This window comes from Phyllopteryx taeniolatus, chromosome 5, assembly GCF_024500385.1.
Source record: "Phyllopteryx taeniolatus isolate TA_2022b chromosome 5, UOR_Ptae_1.2, whole genome shotgun sequence".
In the NCBI taxonomy this organism is placed as follows: Eukaryota; Metazoa; Chordata; class Actinopteri; order Syngnathiformes; family Syngnathidae; genus Phyllopteryx; species Phyllopteryx taeniolatus.
Genome location: NC_084506.1, coordinates 5,275,658 through 5,293,552, shown reverse-complemented (window position 1 = coordinate 5,293,552; position 17,895 = coordinate 5,275,658). Strand labels below are relative to the sequence as shown.

General features: G+C 43.4%; 1 protein-coding gene across 4 annotated transcripts in view; it reads left to right on the top strand.

Annotated features, from left to right (window-relative positions):
* Positions 1–17,895, top strand: part of LOC133477605 (septin-7-like) — a 72,548-nt gene that overhangs the window by 50,346 nt on the left and 4,307 nt on the right. For 2 of the 4 annotated variants that reach the window (XM_061772499.1, XM_061772497.1), the window contains exons 8-13: positions 1,159–1,255; positions 3,081–3,092; positions 9,187–9,238; positions 9,461–9,586; positions 10,529–10,664; positions 10,777–10,922. In XM_061772499.1, the coding sequence (XP_061628483.1) occupies positions 1,159–1,255; positions 3,081–3,092; positions 9,187–9,238; positions 9,461–9,586; positions 10,529–10,664; positions 10,777–10,922 (569 nt within the window). The remainder of the gene's footprint in view (positions 1–1,158; positions 1,256–3,080; positions 3,093–9,186; positions 9,239–9,460; positions 9,587–10,528; positions 10,665–10,776; positions 10,923–17,895) is intronic. The other 2 variants (XM_061772500.1, XM_061772498.1) reach the window with 1 other exon arrangement.

Genomic DNA, 17,895 nt, shown 5'->3' with positions numbered 1-17,895 from the left:
ATGTTGTTAGTTATCTGCTGAGAGTATAAAAGAATGCCAAAGGCTCAGTCTGTCCTTTCGTTTGTTTCCATTGCTTGCAGTTTTGCCCCAGTTTTAGCTGTAGCTTAAAGACAAACTCATTGATTAACGCTACAGAAATTGTCGTTCATGTAACACGCCCCAGTAACTGTTGCCTTTGGCCAAAACAAAACATGGTATCTGTTTGCCTTTTTCCACGCTTCCCATCCACAGTGTTCATGTTAACATGTTTCACAGCCTAAGCCTTTCTAGGATACAAAAAAAAAAAAAAAAAGACAATTTAACTCTCAATTTTCTTCTCTATCCCAATTGTGTTGGTTTCTTTTTAGTCCAAGATATGGCCGACATGGCCTTTCATAAATTTCCGTCATCTACAGCAGTGGTTCACAAACTGCATATTTTTGATCGATTTTATTATTTTTTTGGGATTGATTTTGATATTCAAATTTTTTTAATTCCTGATTTTGTGGATTTTAGGAGCTGGAAGCCCAAATTATGTAAAAATAAACAAATAAATACTTGAAATTATTTAAATTGTGGTCCCTTATTCTATAATCTATGAAAGTTTAACTTTTTGAATAGAATTATGGAAATAAATAACATTTTCTATGATATTAAAATGTTTTGGAAAGGGTCTGTACTTATGCAATAGCTTCTTGGCATAACATGACAGCATATTTATGCAGTGTTTGAAGAGATATCTAACAAACAGCATTTTATGCAGTAGCTTTCAGAAATATGTAATAAAACTGAATGTTTATGCAGTAGATTTCAGAAATATGTAGCAAAAGAGATTTTTCTACGTGTAACAAAACAAGTATGAAATTTCAATGGATATCATATAATAAACTCCTTTCTTTAGTCTAAGTAGATAAAGGTCGATCTTTGTAAAATGGTATTTTCTTTTCACGGATCCCCTGCAATTACACCAAGGACCACTAGGGACCAGGGACAGACGCCTGGTTGAGAAACACTGATCCACAGTTTGTTGCCTCAATGAGATGCATGGGGATGTCAGTCATGGGTAAAGGGTTTATCGCCATGTGACAAACAAAAGTACAATAAATGTGATACCACTGAATAAATTCTTTTTTTGCGGCAAATTGCTCACAAGAAATGTATATTTTCACCTCACTTCAGGAGAAGATGCCGCTGGCTGTGGTTGGCAGCAACGTAGTAATCGAAGTAAATGGAAAGAAGGTCAGAGGTCGCCAGTACCCGTGGGGTGTAGCAGAAGGTAGGGTTAAAGCAGGTCTTCTGCCTGCAAGAAGGTACTTTTCACGCACTGTTATGTCATTGCGCTTTGATGTTAAAGGATTTTGCAGTGTTTTTGTAGCTTGGTGAATAGGATGGTCAAAAACATATGCTCATACATGTATGTTGTCAAATCCCCCATGGAGCCATAAAATGTATTAACTGCCAGGTGATAAAATGAATCTTTTTCCTTCTGGAAGGAGATGCATGGATGTTTTGTGAGCTTTTAAAATATTTTTGGACACATTTCTTAGTTTTGAATCTTTTATGTGGGAGTGGGAGTTTATTTAGACATGTGGTTAATGGCCAACCTTTATAACTTTATTTTGATAGCTATCTTTTGCATTTTTGCAATTGGAAAGTGCAATAAATAATTTCAACACGTCCCTCTGGATAATAATCCATTTTGAGTTCGTGTGTGTTTATCACGACAGTTAATACATTGTTTGCTTTTACTCCCACTGTTATTCCCCCAACCAATCAGAACATTCCTTCTGGGGATGTTGGCATTTCTCCTGGTAGGGATTCTGGAAAAGGAGGCTGGACCTTCTGTGTCTTGAAATGTGCTTCTTTATGACACTAAGCATCCAGCTGATATAAAAGATATTCACTATGGGCCATATTCTCCCGTCGGTGCGTAAGTCAGTACTTTACGCGCCTGGCTTGCGCATTTTCAAGTGACACGGATTCTGCCATAATGACTTTTGACACACAACTCGCGCGTAACTTGCCAGTTTGCGCGTAACTGCTTGAGAGGTGTGACTCATTGAAGTCTGCAGGTGGGTAGAATTCCCTGAATGTGGATTTTTCTTGAGACGTGAAAGCCTTTGAAATCGACCTGAAGACTATGTCACACTTTAAATGTGAAGTTAACCCTCATAGAGGAAACTGAAGTTAGTGGTCACTTGTGAGACGTCACCACCGCCCCTCGGGGGCATGTGTTTTTGTGTTCTCTAACCTCTATATTATATATTGTGCCATATATGTAATTTAATCATAATACTGTGCTTATGAGAGAACGCATTTGGAAGGCCATCAATAAGAACGCGAGTGAGCCAGCTGTTGATCAGTGTTGCCCAGCAACCATACTAGCGTCACACTTAAATGACGATAACATGGATAAAAAATAAATGGAATTATTCCATATGTAACACACCGCCGTGCCATCAAGATGACCGCAGTTGTTGTAAGCGGTGCTTTCACACAAACTCCCAAGATGCCGTGCAGCATGTTTGAAACGAAAATGCCGCTCGCGGCATGTGCATGAAAATTAATTCTTAATATGGCATGATATGTTGACGTTCCGCCATCGATCGCCATAATATGGTCAGGACACCTTACGACCGTTGAGCATTCAGCGAGGGGCCGAGTGTCCGTCAGCGTGCCGAGTCAGCCGCCGGCGCCCCACCCGCGGCCGTCGGAGATTCCGAGCACGTGAACGAAACAAAACACGCAGTTCCCGGGGCACGAGACTGACTACGGCCTCTGGAACGCCCAAGAGGAAACCCGCTTAAGTCTTGGGCAGAATACACTCAAGGCCAAACATGAGAGGGGACGCCCACATTTTAGGGTTACTCCACCCAAAGTGCGCACATGGCCAGAAGAGACGCAAGTGATAGATTTAAGCGCACGGCAGAATGGACGCCAAGCTGCGTGACTTTTCTGACTTAAGCATATGGGAGAATATAGCCCTATGTTTTTATTGATGCTAGAGTTGTCTGAAAGATACTTCCTTTCACATTTTCATTCTTTCCTTTCTCTCCCAACTTTTCTGTTTCTTTTCTTTCATTCTTTTCCATGACTGACAGAGGGCGTATTTGGTAAACAGAACAAGCCTTGTCTTTATTTGAACCCCATTTTGTCACCTTCTATTCCCCATCAGAGCATCCCTGACCTTAATCTTTCCATCACTCCTTTCCTCTCCACTCTTCTGTTGCTGCTCACATCATTAGGCTGATGATCAAACCGATGCTTTTATCAGACTTGGGCGTGATACTGATTGCAACTTTCAAATATGGAAAGATTCGCTGCTTTCACGAGATGAAGCTATATTGGAAAAAAAAAAACATTAGCCTTCAAACATTTTGTGATAGTATTGACATCCAGATGCACCATGACCATGTAACATGGCTCTTGTATTTTACCCAACTCCAGTGCAGAGTTAGTATTTTTAGCCCAGTGAAATACTCAGAAACCTTGTTGGTTGGTGTAAAACATTAACAGTCAAATTAAATATTACGTTTCTGTATTTATTTATTTTTTTCAAGGTACTTGCAACTCCCAACAGTTCATGTCAAATTTACTTGATCTACAGTGCTGTAAAAAAGTACTAGCGCTCTTCCAGATATGATGTCAGATATTGTTTTGTTTCATATTTATTACACCAACTAATTTTAATATTACACAAAGACAACCCAAGTAAATATAAATAAAATGTAGTTTCTAAATAATGATTTTATTTATTAATGGAAAAAAAAACCTTTCTGGTTCAATGTGTAAAGGTAATTAACCTAGTGCTGTGCAATATAAAAATGTCTACCATACGATATAACCTTCTTCTTATTTTGATGTGTGGTTAGATTTGTTGCTACACTAATGGTACCACGACAACAGTCACCTTTGTATTACATCGTCCTTGTGCCTCACTCTCCAGCAAATACTTTTTCACGGCACTGCACCTATATTTAGTTGATGATAAAAATATCAGCAATGAGGAAAAAAGAGCCTTTGGTCTAACAGATAATGCTTTCTGGTGTCTTTCGTTCCGACATCAAAGTACAATCTATCTGACATCAATATTTTTTAACGCTATAAATAGCTTTTTTTTGTTTGTTTGTTTATTTAATTCCTCCCTTATCTAGTCATGTTATTACAAGTTACATCAGATATGTTGTCCCAGGTCTGATGCTGTGGCTATTCTTTGGAAAAATAAATTAGAAGCTGTTTAAAGCTAAAGCAATGCATTGCATTAACGCCATGGGTCCTGTCTTTGCTCCTATAGTAGTTTTTAAGGTTGCTACATTTCTGCTTACTGTACCATGTGATTGAAATCCCTGTGTCACTGACCAAAGCTGAGCGTCACACATCTTGAATAAGTTCATGACCTCATAATGTAGCAATCTGCGGAAGTTTTTCTGTAACATGTGGCTTAATCATTACATTATACATTTGCATTCTTGAGCAATACAGAAGACACCAACGCACGCTTTTGCATGCTTCAAATAAGAGATTGTACGCTTTTAACACAATGCAGATTACATCATTGATTAAAAAAATAATAATAATACTGCTACGAATGTACATTAACCCCTCAGGCCCAAAACACCTGATGGAACGTGACGATATTCTTTAAAGTTAGCACTGATTGACAAATAGAAGAGACATAGATTGGTAAGAACAATTCATCAGGTATTTTATGCCTATAGGATCAGATTACTATTATTAACAAGCCAATTAGGTCCTTTTTTGTCTCCCGAAGATTGCTCCCACAGCTGGTCATGCATAAAACCTCCCTATCTTCCAACCACCCAACTCCCTTTATATAACCCCTGCACTCTTAAGCCAGTCATCTTGGACACATGCAGGTTTTGATGATGACCTGGGCCAAATCTGGGCTGATTGTGGGCCAGAATCAGCATCTGAAATTTAAAAACCCCAGTTACTCCAGTCCCAGATTTTGCCCCCGATGGGCACAGACAGTAACTGAAAAACCATACCCCTCCCCTTCGTCAGAGCTCCCTCCTCTAGAAGAGACAGGAGGTCAGTGGCTGGCTTGGGAGGCCAAGGGGCAAGACTGCTTAAGTTTCATCAATGGTAAGGTGTCCTCCTTATTCGCTCTCCTGATGGTGAACTACCAGTGGACTGGAAGTTAAACCAATAAGGAGCTGCATTTTAAATGAAGAAATGGCTGGAGATTTGTATCCATAATGTGTATTGCCACATTCATTTTTAGCAGCATTTTTTCTGCTGTCCTTTTCCAGAATCCCCTGTGATCATTCACCATGACTGTAGTTAAACTCACTAACTAGCCCACCATGAAACTGTTTGGTTTGAACAATGTCGTTATTATTAAAAGTTTTTTTGTTTTTTTTTGTCTGTGTAATCAAACAGTAAAGGTGTTCTTAGATAGGCGGAACGCACTGCTCAGCTGTGGGAAGAGTTTGTCATTGTAAAGTATTTCAACAAAGGTCCTTCAAATTCATGTTGTACATTCGATATAGAAAGTGTACGAAGATTTTGTTGTGTTTATAACAAAAAAAAAAAGAGAGACCAAGAAAATTCATTCCAGAACTATACGCACTATACGGGTGTGTGTGTGTGTGTGTGGGGGGGGGGGGGGGTCGCTGTCTCTGTCGTCATAGGCTGTTTCATACACTTTGAACCCTGGCAGCTAGATCCATTCCACACATCCACCGTCCACACATAGATCTAATTTCTGAGTATTACTCCGCGGCAGACACATATGCGAGCGCATCGGCCGGAGGTTCCGGCTGTGTGCTCGGGACCTGCTTTGGAGAAGTCACAGGAGTTGAAAAGACCAGAAAAAACACTTCGGCCGCATCTGCTGTTAAGAAGTAACGGTACTTTTACTCCGTTACAATGATCTAAATGTTGCTTGCTACTTTCATTTATCGATTATTTCTTATCAACTATTTTGTGCGCAAGACTACGACTTCGACTTCCGCATTGGGCGCTGTTTGCGACAATCCAATTGAAGCGCTAGTGACGTTTAAGTCTAGTTCACCAATCAAACGACACAAGTCACATGACCTCACACAACGTCTTCCATTGGGCTTCCCGGGCATAGGAATTAACACTAGATAAACCAGCCCCGCTGATCGTCGTGCCTACGTGGCAGCCATGTTGGGAAGGTCGTCGTTCCCATGAAGGCAAAGGCGCGCTGCTGGTGTTTACATTTAGACGAACAAAAACAACAGCTTTCATTTATTGTAGTATTTGTCTGGCACTGTCTGCCCAAACGTGGATATTTCAGCTCACTTATAACCGTTCAGTAAATTGCAGATGTTTTTTGTAGTTTTGACTGTGCATACACGCACAGACACAGCGACATCTGAATTTGCACAGTCATTTTTATTGATGTTCATGCTGTGGTTAAAACAAAATCAGAAGTTACTCACCATTTACTCAGTACTTCATTAATTATTTCACTGTGTGCTTTTTACTCTTAGTCAAGTAATTGTTTGGAGGAATACTTTTTACTTTTACTTGAGTCACATTATTGTCAAGTAACAGTAATCTTACTTGAGTACAATGTTTGCTACTCTTACATTTAAGCAACATTTTTGCTCATCAAATCAGCCAGTGCCGTATTTGTTGGACTGGTCTTTTGTATTTTTGTGTTGAGATGCTGCGGGTCGTGGTCCCGGTTGTGGTCCCAGCGGAACCGCGAAGCACACGTAACATCGGCGACAAGAGCTGATCCGCTAGCACATCTTGTATTAATTAGGGAACGCGGCTATAGTTGTCTAATTAGTTTACAGATGTTAATGTTAAATGTATTAAGTGACTGAGCGATGTTAGTGATTATGTCACAACACAGAATGAACTAACTTCAAATTCAGAAATGGTCAATAAAAACAGAAAAATATTGTACTTAATGTTTTCCTGGCGGATTAGCCTTTGAAGTTGATAACAGTGGAAAAATGAAGTGAAACAGACTGATTTTAGTCAATTCTTTTCCAGAATGAGAGTGCTTAAAGAGGAGGATGCTGTTCATGTGGCACAGCTTGAAGCAGGCATCAGGTGGAGATGGGCCTGGTGCAAGGTGGAGGCCAAAATAAAAAAAGCAAAGAAATGAGGCAAATTTAATTTGAATCTTAAATTTGTACATCAACATGTACTTGAGCGGTGTAAATGTTTTTCTGCGTGAAGAAAATTTGTTTACGCACAACATAAAAAGACATGTTTTTTTTCCCCTCACTGCCTGACATGAAATTAGACTAAGCTTTTCCTGTTTCAGGTCAATGAGGACTGCGAAAATTATTTCTATTTGCTAAATGTCACAATAATGAGGCAAGGATATTACTTTTTAGGCAGTTTTTCATTATTTTATTCAAAGTCAGAAGTTTACATAGGTTTCATTAGTATTTGGTACCATTGCCTTTAAACTGTATGACTTGGGTCAAATGTTTTGGATATCCTTTCACAAGCTTTTCACAATAGACCCATTCCTTCTAACAGAACTGGTTTAACTGAGCCAAGTTTGTAGGCCACTTTGCTCGCACATGCCTTTTCAGGTCTGCCCATAAAGATTCAGTAGGATTGAGATCAGGGCTTTGCGATGGCCACTCCAAAACATCGACTTGGTTATCCTTAAGCTACTTTGTCACCAGTTTGGCAATATGCTTCGGGTCATTGCCAATTTGTAAGACCCATTTGCGCCCAAGCTTTAAAGGGGACATATTTTGCCAAACCAACTTTTTCTAGTATTTTGGAGGTAATGTTGTCTCTATGCTGCCTCAGTAAGCATGTGAAATATGAATTAAAATTGACCACGCATTCCTGAGTTCCAGACGTTTTTCTGCCAAGATGCCCTTCAATCAGGTCATCTACTGTACGTCACTAGCGAAGATCTCAGCCTCTCCGCCTTCTCTTTCCGCTCCCGAGCCAGCGCTGTCAACATAACAAACGTGTGCTCTCATAACTGGGTCTACTACATGGAGGCAACCAATCAGAGGAAAGGGGGCAGTCTTTGCAAAATATACAAAGTGGAAACGAATATGGTGGGGGGTGAGGGGGCGGGGGGGGGGGGGGAATAAAAAATATGCATGTCAAAGCTCATTTAAAGTTTGCTGAACAACATTTGGACAAGCCACTTAAATACTGTGAGATAATCTGGTATCTTCTGGTCGGATGAGAGCAAAAGTGAACTGTTTGGATGCCATTATGCACATCATGTTTGGAGGAGAAATGGGACTGCACATCACCCTAAAAACAACATGCCAACAGTGAAGTTCGGAGGTAGGAACATGACGGTGTGAGGCTGCTTTTCAGCAAATGGTACTGGTAAACTTCACATTATTGAAAGAAGGATGAATGGGTAAATGTACCGAAAGATTCTTGACAAAAATCTACTGCCATCAACGAGGATGATAAAAATGAAATGATTGAAAATCTATGGAAAGAACTGAAACTCAAGGTCCATAAAAGAAGCCCACAGAACCTTCAAAATTTGAAGACTGTTTGTGTGGAGGAATGGGCCAAAATCACACCGGAGCAATGCATGCGTCTAGTTTCCCCATACAGGAGCCATCTTGAAGCTGTCATTGCAAACAAAGGCTTTTTGTACAAAGTATTAAATAAATACCAGTTGGCGTGTTCAATACTTTTTCCCTGTGTCATTTCACATTAGATACTACTTAATTTCTGAGCTTATTTGTTCTACTTTCTTTGTATGTACAGATTACTTGGGTTGTTCCCAACATCTGGTGAATTTTTTAGGTCAATAGCACCTTTGGAGATATATTTGAGAGAACTGGTGAGGTGTTAAATACTTATTACTTATTTCAGCCGCTGTATTTGTAATGTCATTTTGTTTTACGGTATATTTGCTTCGACTTGAAACACAGGCTGTCCTGGTAAATATCTCAATGATTTCTCCATCTAACACCAATCATATGAATTCATTATAAACACTGACTCATATGCATTACCATAAAGTCAATATAACTAATGAACTGGATTAATCATGACCACTAAACAGTGTTTTTACTTAAAGGTTGTCAATAACCAAAAACATAATGAATTGTTTTTCTTTCGCATTAATTTCAAAAGCTAACGATGCGTTTAAAACATCTGTTCCCCTCTTCCCTAGTCACTGTTTGCCACCAACATGTCCGGTCATTTTAATATCTGTATGACCTGTGTGTATCCCCTTATTTTTCTGTTTTTCAGTGGAGAATGGGGAACACTGCGACTTTACTGTGTTGCGCAACATGTTAATCAGGTAAGAAGTTTTGGACACTGCATTAGACTGGCGAAACAATAAACACTTACATGAACATCTCAACTACCACTGAACAGCACATACTGTACCTCAAAGCTTGAGTAGTGTATCAGTGTTATGTGTCAAGTCCTGTTGCCTTTGGTCCAGCTATTCTTGCACAACAATGACCTGGATCACTGTGAATCCTCATATACAACTTTCCTTTTTCCTCCCTATCAACAGGACCCACATGCAGGATCTGAAAGATGTCACCAACAACGTCCACTATGAGAATTACCGCAGTAAGAAACTTGCTGCCGTCACCTGTAATGGAGTGGATAACACCAAGACCAAAGGACAACTTACTAAGTAGGACCACACTTCTTCATACTGTCCTGAAATGTTTTGCGTTGATCTCTTTGCAGGGAAGATACAATCAGAAATAGTGCTACCTTGGCTTATGAGAGCCCATTTTTCAAGATAGGGTCGTTTCTTTTTTTTATTTTCTTTTATTTATTTATTTTTTATTTATTTTATTTTGCTTGTTTGTTACTTGAGACTACTGACGTCCTGTTGCAACACCCATCATCTTTTGAGCTTCGGGTTCCTCTGCAAAAATATAGTGATAAACTTGTGAATTTTTTTTTCCATTGATAGCAAGCTTTCCAGGGCCTGAGGTGTAGCAAAGCATGCACGTACCATGATGCTCCTCCACCACGTTTCAAGGTTGGGATAGGTTTTTGATGGCGCTGTGACATTTTTTTTCTCCACAATTTGTTTAACCATGGACTGATGAACATCAAGACTAGATATACATTTTTAACCTTTTCCAGCTTAATACAAGTCAACATTTCTTCTGAGAGCTCTTTTGAGTGAGGCCTGGGACAATTCAGCCAATGCTTTTTGACAAGAGACAATTCTCAACTGGTGTGTTTTCCAGTGGCCAGAGCAGGTTGACGCCACATTTCCGATCTTGACTTATTGATAGGACTCCAGGTTGGCTCAAACCCGACTCTGATTAGCTCTTCGAGAATCCGTAGCTTAGAGTTTCACTTACTTGATCCTCCCTCTCTTCTCAATGTTTGCATGTTATCTTCAATTAAATTATGATAATATATAATTGTGCGGCATTAGTTTAAGCAGACTGTCTATTCTTGTCAGTTAGATGACGATCAGACCACATTTTATGACCAATTTATGCAGAGATTTAAGAAATTCCAAAGGGTTCACATACATTTTCCTCCCACTGTTATGCAACAGAGAACTAAAGCAACCTTTAAATTCCCAAAAATCTGATGCCATTTTCAACAGGAGTCCCCTGGCACAGATGGAAGAGGAGCGGCGGGAACATGTGATGAAAATGAAGAAGATGGAGGCAGAAATGGAACAAGTCTTTGAAATGAAGGTTAAGGAGAAGAAGCAGAAACTGAAGGATTCGGAGGCTGAGGTACGTGTGCTTCTATTCATCTTGTTACCTAAATATTCATCTCATTTTATATCCATACGTTCCGAGCTCGTTTGTGGTGACATATCTACGTCTCTGCTGTTTCAACCTTAAGCTGGAACGACGTCACGAACAAATGAAAAGGAACCTGGAGGCGCAGTACAAAGAGCTGGAGGAGAAGAGACGAGTGTTTGAAGATGAGAAAGCCAACTGGGAGGCTCAGCAGAGAATCCTTGAGCAGCAGAAATTGGATGCCTCCAAGTAAGTAACAAACATCCTTAAGCAGTTTGATCCAGTGCAAATGGTACAGCTTCGTTATCATCAACCACACAGAGTACAGTAAAGGCCTTTTCACACTGCAGTTAGCACAGCATATATGGTGTGGCGTCAAGTTCAACCAAGCAGTTCATTGCCTATGTGCTGCCGACACATTTTTCAAGATGAAAAATACTCCGTTCGGGTGCAGCGCCGCTTTGACGACAAACGGTGCATCCGGTAAGAGCGGTGGTGGCGAAGTGATTTCAAAGTGCATAGCAGGAGCCTTTGGTGAAGTTGAAGTGCTTACAGTGAAAAGAGCATTGAGAAAATCGAGAGGAAAAAAGATGAATCCGGTGTTCCAGTGTCTCGAGCTGTGGGGCATAAGAGAAATGACGTACCGTGACGTGGTAAAGAAGGCGCAGCGATGGATGGAGCTCTCCACTACTATGAATGTATCAGGTTGAAAGAGGTTGAAACGTGTGATTTTTAACACTGTAAATGTTAGCTTTAAATAAAATATGGCATCCCGCATATGCTTCACTTGTCACGTCCACTCCTCCACACTTATGAGTAAGCTAGTGCTTTCTGTTGTAACAGTGACAGGCACATAGAGTATCGCTGAGCTGTGTCCTACTTTGCGTCCTAACCAGTGGGAAATGGCACAAGGCTACTTGCTGTTGAGTCCCTTAGCAACCAGTGCCAAATATGGGCAAGCTTGCGCCGGGCCGTTGTCATCCCTGAGCCATCCTGCCCTCTTCGGAACATTTTGGCTGTTGACGGAAAGTGTTTGGGTTTGACCACAAAAGATTACCGTCTCAGCTTTTACTTCCAGGTTTTCACAATAGATATAAAAAGTCTTTCTCAAACCTTTTGTGATTGGGGAAAAAAAACACGAGACCAAGAAAAATCATTTTGAAACTACTTCTACCCATCTAACCTATAACCTGTACAATTCAACTGAAATATTATATGGGGAAAATTAAAAAAATAGCCTGGTTGCATACATATGCACACCCCAAAATAATACATTGTTGCAGCACCTTTGGATTTTATTACAGCACTCAGACTTACCAGTTTTCACATCTTGATGTGGAAAAAATTGTCCACTATTCCAAATCTGTCAAATTGTGAGGGCATCTCCTGTGCGCAGCCTTCTTCAGATCACTCCACGAGCAAATTCAGGTCTAGACTTTTGCTGCACCGTTCCAAAATCATATATATATATATTTTTTTCTGGCAAAGCCATTCTTTTATTGATTTGGATGTGTGCTTTGTGTCATTGTCATTCTGAAAGTTGAGTTTTCTAGCAAGAAGTGCGTGCTAACAGTGAATGGTGTTCGGGACTATTCATAATTCCCTCCACCTTGACTAAGAGCCTAGTTCCAGCTAAATTAAAAGAGTCCAGAAGCAGGATGCTGCCACCACTGTGCTTCACTGTAGTGAAATTTAACCTTGGTTGTATTGGACCACAACACATTTTCCCATGTGTTTGGCTGAGTTGGTGTGTTTTTGCAAAATTTAGCCAGGCTCGGATGTTTTTCTTTGTGAGATAATGCTTCCATCTTGCCAATCTACCCCACAGCCCCGAAATTTGAAGAAGATGAGCGTTTGTTGTCACCTGTACTAAACAGCCATTATTTTCCAGAAATGTCTGCAGCTCCTATGGTGTAGTGGTCTGCCTCTAAGGCCAGCCAGCCTCCTTGACTGGTTTTCTTTTCATCTTTTCTTCCATTTTGGAGGGACATCCAGTTCTTGGTAATGTCACTGTTCCACTTATTGATGACTGTCTTCACTGTGTTCACTTTAATTCTGAACACATCAACATCCCCAGTTGAAAAAGGGTGTGTGCACACTTGTGCAGCCACGCTATCTTAGTTATTTTTACTTTCTCTCTAAAGGCTTTATCAATTGAGTTGTACAGGTTACAAAAATGGTGGAAATAGTTTTGAATTTATCTTGGTCTCTTTTTTAAATATCACAAAAACTGGGTATTTGAACAGGGGTTTGTAGATTTCTTTTTAGTTAACTCTACATTGGATACACAACAAAGGCCGACATAGTTGCAACGTATGTTTGCTGACTGGTATTACATGCAAAAAACATGCTGTCCTTCAAAGTGTAAATGTAGCTGGAGCGGTTCGCACGTACCGACCACAAAGTACCTGCTACGTAAGGCATTTACAAATTGAAAAGTGTGCTCAGGGCTTGAGAGTGCAACTGAGTGGCTAGCACATGCGCCCTAATTTCTGAATGGTGCATCTCAGAAAAAGAATAAGGCGCAAGGGGAAGCCCAGCATTTGAGGGAGAAAAATAAATCTCCGCGACTTTTAAAGCAGATCCACCTAAAACCCATAAACCCATAGTGGTCTCTGACCCGGTCAATCAGAGATAGTGAAGGGCGGGACACCCCTCTGATCGGCCATGGTCGTGTGCGTGCCTGTGTGCGTCTGCGAGCGTTTGAAATGCAGCCACTGGTGTACTTGGGCGGAAAGTTGAGTGGCATAAATGGAATCTGTTGCAAAGCCTAATGCCACCGCGATAATGTGGGAACATTTTGGATTCAGGTCAGATGAACGCGGCCATCCCGCTGAAACTAACGAGCTGATATGTCGAATTTGTATGAAGTTGCAATAAAGACAACACAACTTAAAACCGCAAACTGACAAAATCTGTTAAAATCCTCGATTGGCAGTGTACTGCCTGTTAAGGCATTCATTTAATGACTCCTTATACATCTGTGGCAAATATTAAATTTTTAAGTGCCATTTATGTGAACAGAGCCTGAGTCTGTTTTATTTATATTTTTTATTTATCTAAGATATGTCAATGTTTACTTCCCATGGGCTCACCACCTGTGGGAGGGGCCATAGGGGTCGGGTCCAATGCGAACTGGGCGGTAGCCGAAGGCGGGGACCTTGGCGATCCGATCCCCGGCGACAGAAGCTGGCTCTAGGGACGTGGAATGTCACCTCTCTGGCAGGGAAGGAGCCCGAGCTGGTGTGTGAGGTCGAGAAGTTCCGACTCGATATAGTCGGACTCGCCTCCACGCACAACTTGGGCTCTGGTACCAATCCTCTCGAGAAGGGTTGGACTCTCTTCCACTCTGGAGTTGCCCACGGTGAGAGGCGCCGAGCAGGTGTGGGTATACTTATTGCTCCCCGGCTCGGCGCCTGTACGTTGGGGTTCACCCCGGTGGACGAGAGGGTAGCCTCCCTCCGCCTTCGAGTGGGGGGACGGGTCCTGACTGTTGTTTGTGCCTGTGGACCAAACACCAGTTCAGAGTACCCACCCTTTTTGGAGTCCTTGGAGGGGGTGCTGGAGAGTGCTCCCGCTGGGGACTCCATTGTTCTGCTGGGGGACTTCAATGCTCACGTGGGCAATGACAGTGAGACCAGGAAGGGCGTGATTGAGAGGAACGGCCCCCCCGATCAGAACCCGAGCGGTGTTCTGTTATTGGACTTCTGTGCTCGTCACGGATTGTCCATAACGAACACCATGTTCAAGCATAAGGGTGTCCACACGTGCACTTGGCACCAGGACACCCTAGGTCGCAGTTCGATGATCGACTTTGTGGTCGTGTCATCGGACTTGCGGCCGCATGTCTTGGACACTCGGGTAAAGAGAGGGGCGGAGCTGTCAACTGATCACCACCTGGTGGTGAGTTGGCTCCGATGGTGGGGGAAGATGCCGGTCCGACGTGGCAGGCCCAAACGTATTGTGAGGGTCTGCTGGGAACGTCTGGCGGAATCCCCTGTCAGAAGGAGTTTCAACTCCCACCTCCAACAGAACTTTGCTCATGTTCCGGGGTTAGGCGGGGGACATCGAGTCCGAGTGGACCATGTTCCGCGCCTCCATTGCTGAGGCAGCCGACCGGAGTTGTGGCCGTAAGGTGGTCGGTGCCTGTCGTGGCGGCAATCCCCGAACCCGTTGGTGGACACCAATGGTGAGGGATGCCGTCAAGCTGAAGAAGGAGTCCTATCGGGCCTTTTTGGCCTGTGGGACTCCTAAGGCAGCTGATGGGTACCGGCTGGCCAAGCGGAATGCAGCTTTGGTGGTCGCTGAAGCAAAAACTCTGGCATGGGAGGAGTTCGGAGAGGCCATGGAGAAAGACGTCCGGACGGCTTCGAGGAAATTCTGGTCCACCATCCGACGTCTCAGGAGGGGAAAACAGTGCACCAACAACACTGTGTATAGTGGGGATGGGGCGCTGCTGACCTCGACTCGGGACGTTGTGAGCCAGTGGGGAGAATACTTCAAAGACCTCCTCAATTCCACCGACACGCCTTCCCATGAGGGAGCAGAGTCTGGGTTCTCTGAGGCGGGCTCTCCTATCTCTGGGGTTGAGGTCACCGAGGTGGTTAAAAAGCTCCTCGGTGGCAGGGCCCCGGGGGTGGATGAGATTCGCCTGGAGTTCCTCAAGGCTCTGGAAGTTGTAGGGCTGTCCTGGTTGACACGCCTCTGCAACATCGCATGGACATCGGGGACAGTGCCTCTGGATTGGCAGACTGGGGTGGTGGTCCCCCTTTTTAAGAAGGGGGACTGGAGGGTGTGTTCCAACTACAGTGGGATCACACTCCTCAGCCTCCCTGGTAAGGTCTATTCAGGGGTGCTGGAGAGGAGGGTCCGTCGGGAGGTTGAATCCCAGATTGTGGAGGAGCAGTGTGGTTTTTGTCCTGGCCGTGGAACAGTGGACCAGCTCTTCACCCTTGGCAGGGTCCTCGCGGGTGCATGGGAGTTCGCCCAACCAGTCTACATGTGTTTTGTGGACTTAGAGAAGGCGTTCGACCGTGTCCCTCGGGTGTTCCTGTGGGGGGTGCTTCGGGAGTATGGCGTACCGAACCCCCTGATACCGGCTGTTCGGTCCCTGTACGACCGGAGTCAGAGTTTGGTCCGCATATCCGGCAGTAAGTCGGACTCGTTTCCGGTGAGGGTTGGACTCTGCCAAGGCTGCCCTTTGTCACCGATTCTGTTCATAACTTTTATGGACAGAATTTCTAGGCGCAGCCGAGGCGTAGAAGGGGTCCGGTTTGTTGGCCTCAATATTGCATCTCTGCTTTTTGCAGATGATGTGGTTCTGTTGGCTTCATCAAGCCGTGACCACCAACTCTCATTGGAGCAGTTCGCAGCCGAGTGTGAAGCGGCAGGGATGAGAATCAACACGTCGGAAAAGGGTGGCGTGCCCTCTCCAGGTCGGGGATGAGATCCTGCCCCAATTGGAGTTCAAGTATCTTGGGGTCTTGTTCACGCGTGAGGAAAGAAAGGAACGGGAGATCGACAGGCGGATCGGTGCAGCGTCTGCAGTGATGTGGACTTTGTATTGATCTGTTGTGATAAAGAAGGAGCTAAGCCGAAAGGCGAAGCTCTCGATTTACCGGTCGATCTACGTTCCTACCCTCACCTATGGTCACGAGCTGTGGGTCGTGACCGAAAGAACGAGATCCCGGATACAAGCGGCCGAAATGAGTTTCCTCCGCAGGGTGTCCGGGCACTCCCTTAGAGAGAGGGTGAGAAGCTCGGTTATCCAGGAGGATCTCAGAGTAGAGCCGTTGCTCCTTCACATCGCGAGGAGCCAGATGAGGTGGCTGGGGCATCTGATTCGGATGCCTCCCGGACGCCTCCCCGGTGAGGTGTTCCGGGCACGTCCCACCGGGAGGAGACCCCGGGGACGACCCAGGACATGCTGGAGAGACTACGTCTCTCGGCTGGCCTGGGAACGCCTCGGGATCCCCCGGAAGAGATGGATGAAGTGGCTGGGGAAAGGGAAGTCTGGGCGTCCCTGCTAATGCTACTGCCCCCGCGACCCGACCTCGGATAAGCGGTAGAAGATTGATGGATGGATGTTCTTTTTGGTCAGCCATGGTTTTTGCCATGGATGTCAATGTTTAATATTCTTGAGAATTACAGCGGCTGAAGTCAGTATTTAACACATCTCACTAAATATATTTCCAAAGGCGCTATTGACATGAAAATTTCACCAGATGTTGGGAACAACCCAACTAATCCATACATAAAATAAAGTCGAACAAATAAGATCAGAAATTAAGTTATGTGAAATAACACAGGGAAAAAGTATTGAACACGACAAACTGGTATTTATTTAATACTTTGTACAAAAGCCTTTGTTTGCAATGACACCATTGAGGACTTGCACGCTGCCAGAACTAAGACAAGGGCGTGCAAAATCCTCTCTGACCCTCCGCACCCCGGTCACCAGCTCTTCCAGCTCCTTCCCTCATGTAGGCGCTACCGATTAATGCAAACTAGAACTAGTAGACATTCCAACAGCTTCTTCCCTCTTGCGGTCAACTTCTTAAACACCTAACCTACAATTCCATTCCAACATGCTGGCAATTTTTTGACTTGAGTTCGTTGTCACATTTCTGTGGGGCCAATTATGTATTACTCGTGCACGCACTGTAGTTGTCTGGCCATGCTGCACTATTTGCATTTACTGGCCACTCATGCCAGAGTAGCATCTGCTCCATTTGCACACTGATTGAGGAGTATCTGTAAGATTTGCACAACCAACATTGTCCCAGATTATCGCACTACTCGTCACTTTAAACCGCATACACTCCTTGAAGTCTCAGCGCCCTTTGCACAATGGTCATTGCACCGGACTATTGCAATATTAGTCATTCGAACTGCTCTGAGTGCTAGAGGACTCTGCATCTTTTTGCACAATTGTCAAAAAAATAAAATAATGTACCGGCATTACCAGATAACTAGCAACCCTTTACTGCTCAGTGACTGTTTTTTGTTTTTTGTTTTTTGTCAATGTCTTTCTGTCTCCAAAGTGTTCTGTAAATTGACTGTCTGTTGTCGTACTAGAGCGGCTCCAACTACTGGAGACAAATTCCTTGTGTGTTTTTTGGACATACTTGGCAAATAAAGATGATTCTGATTCTGACAGGTTCAAGACTCCTCCTGTATGGATAAACTAGTCTCATACATTGCTCTGGTGTGATTTTGGCCC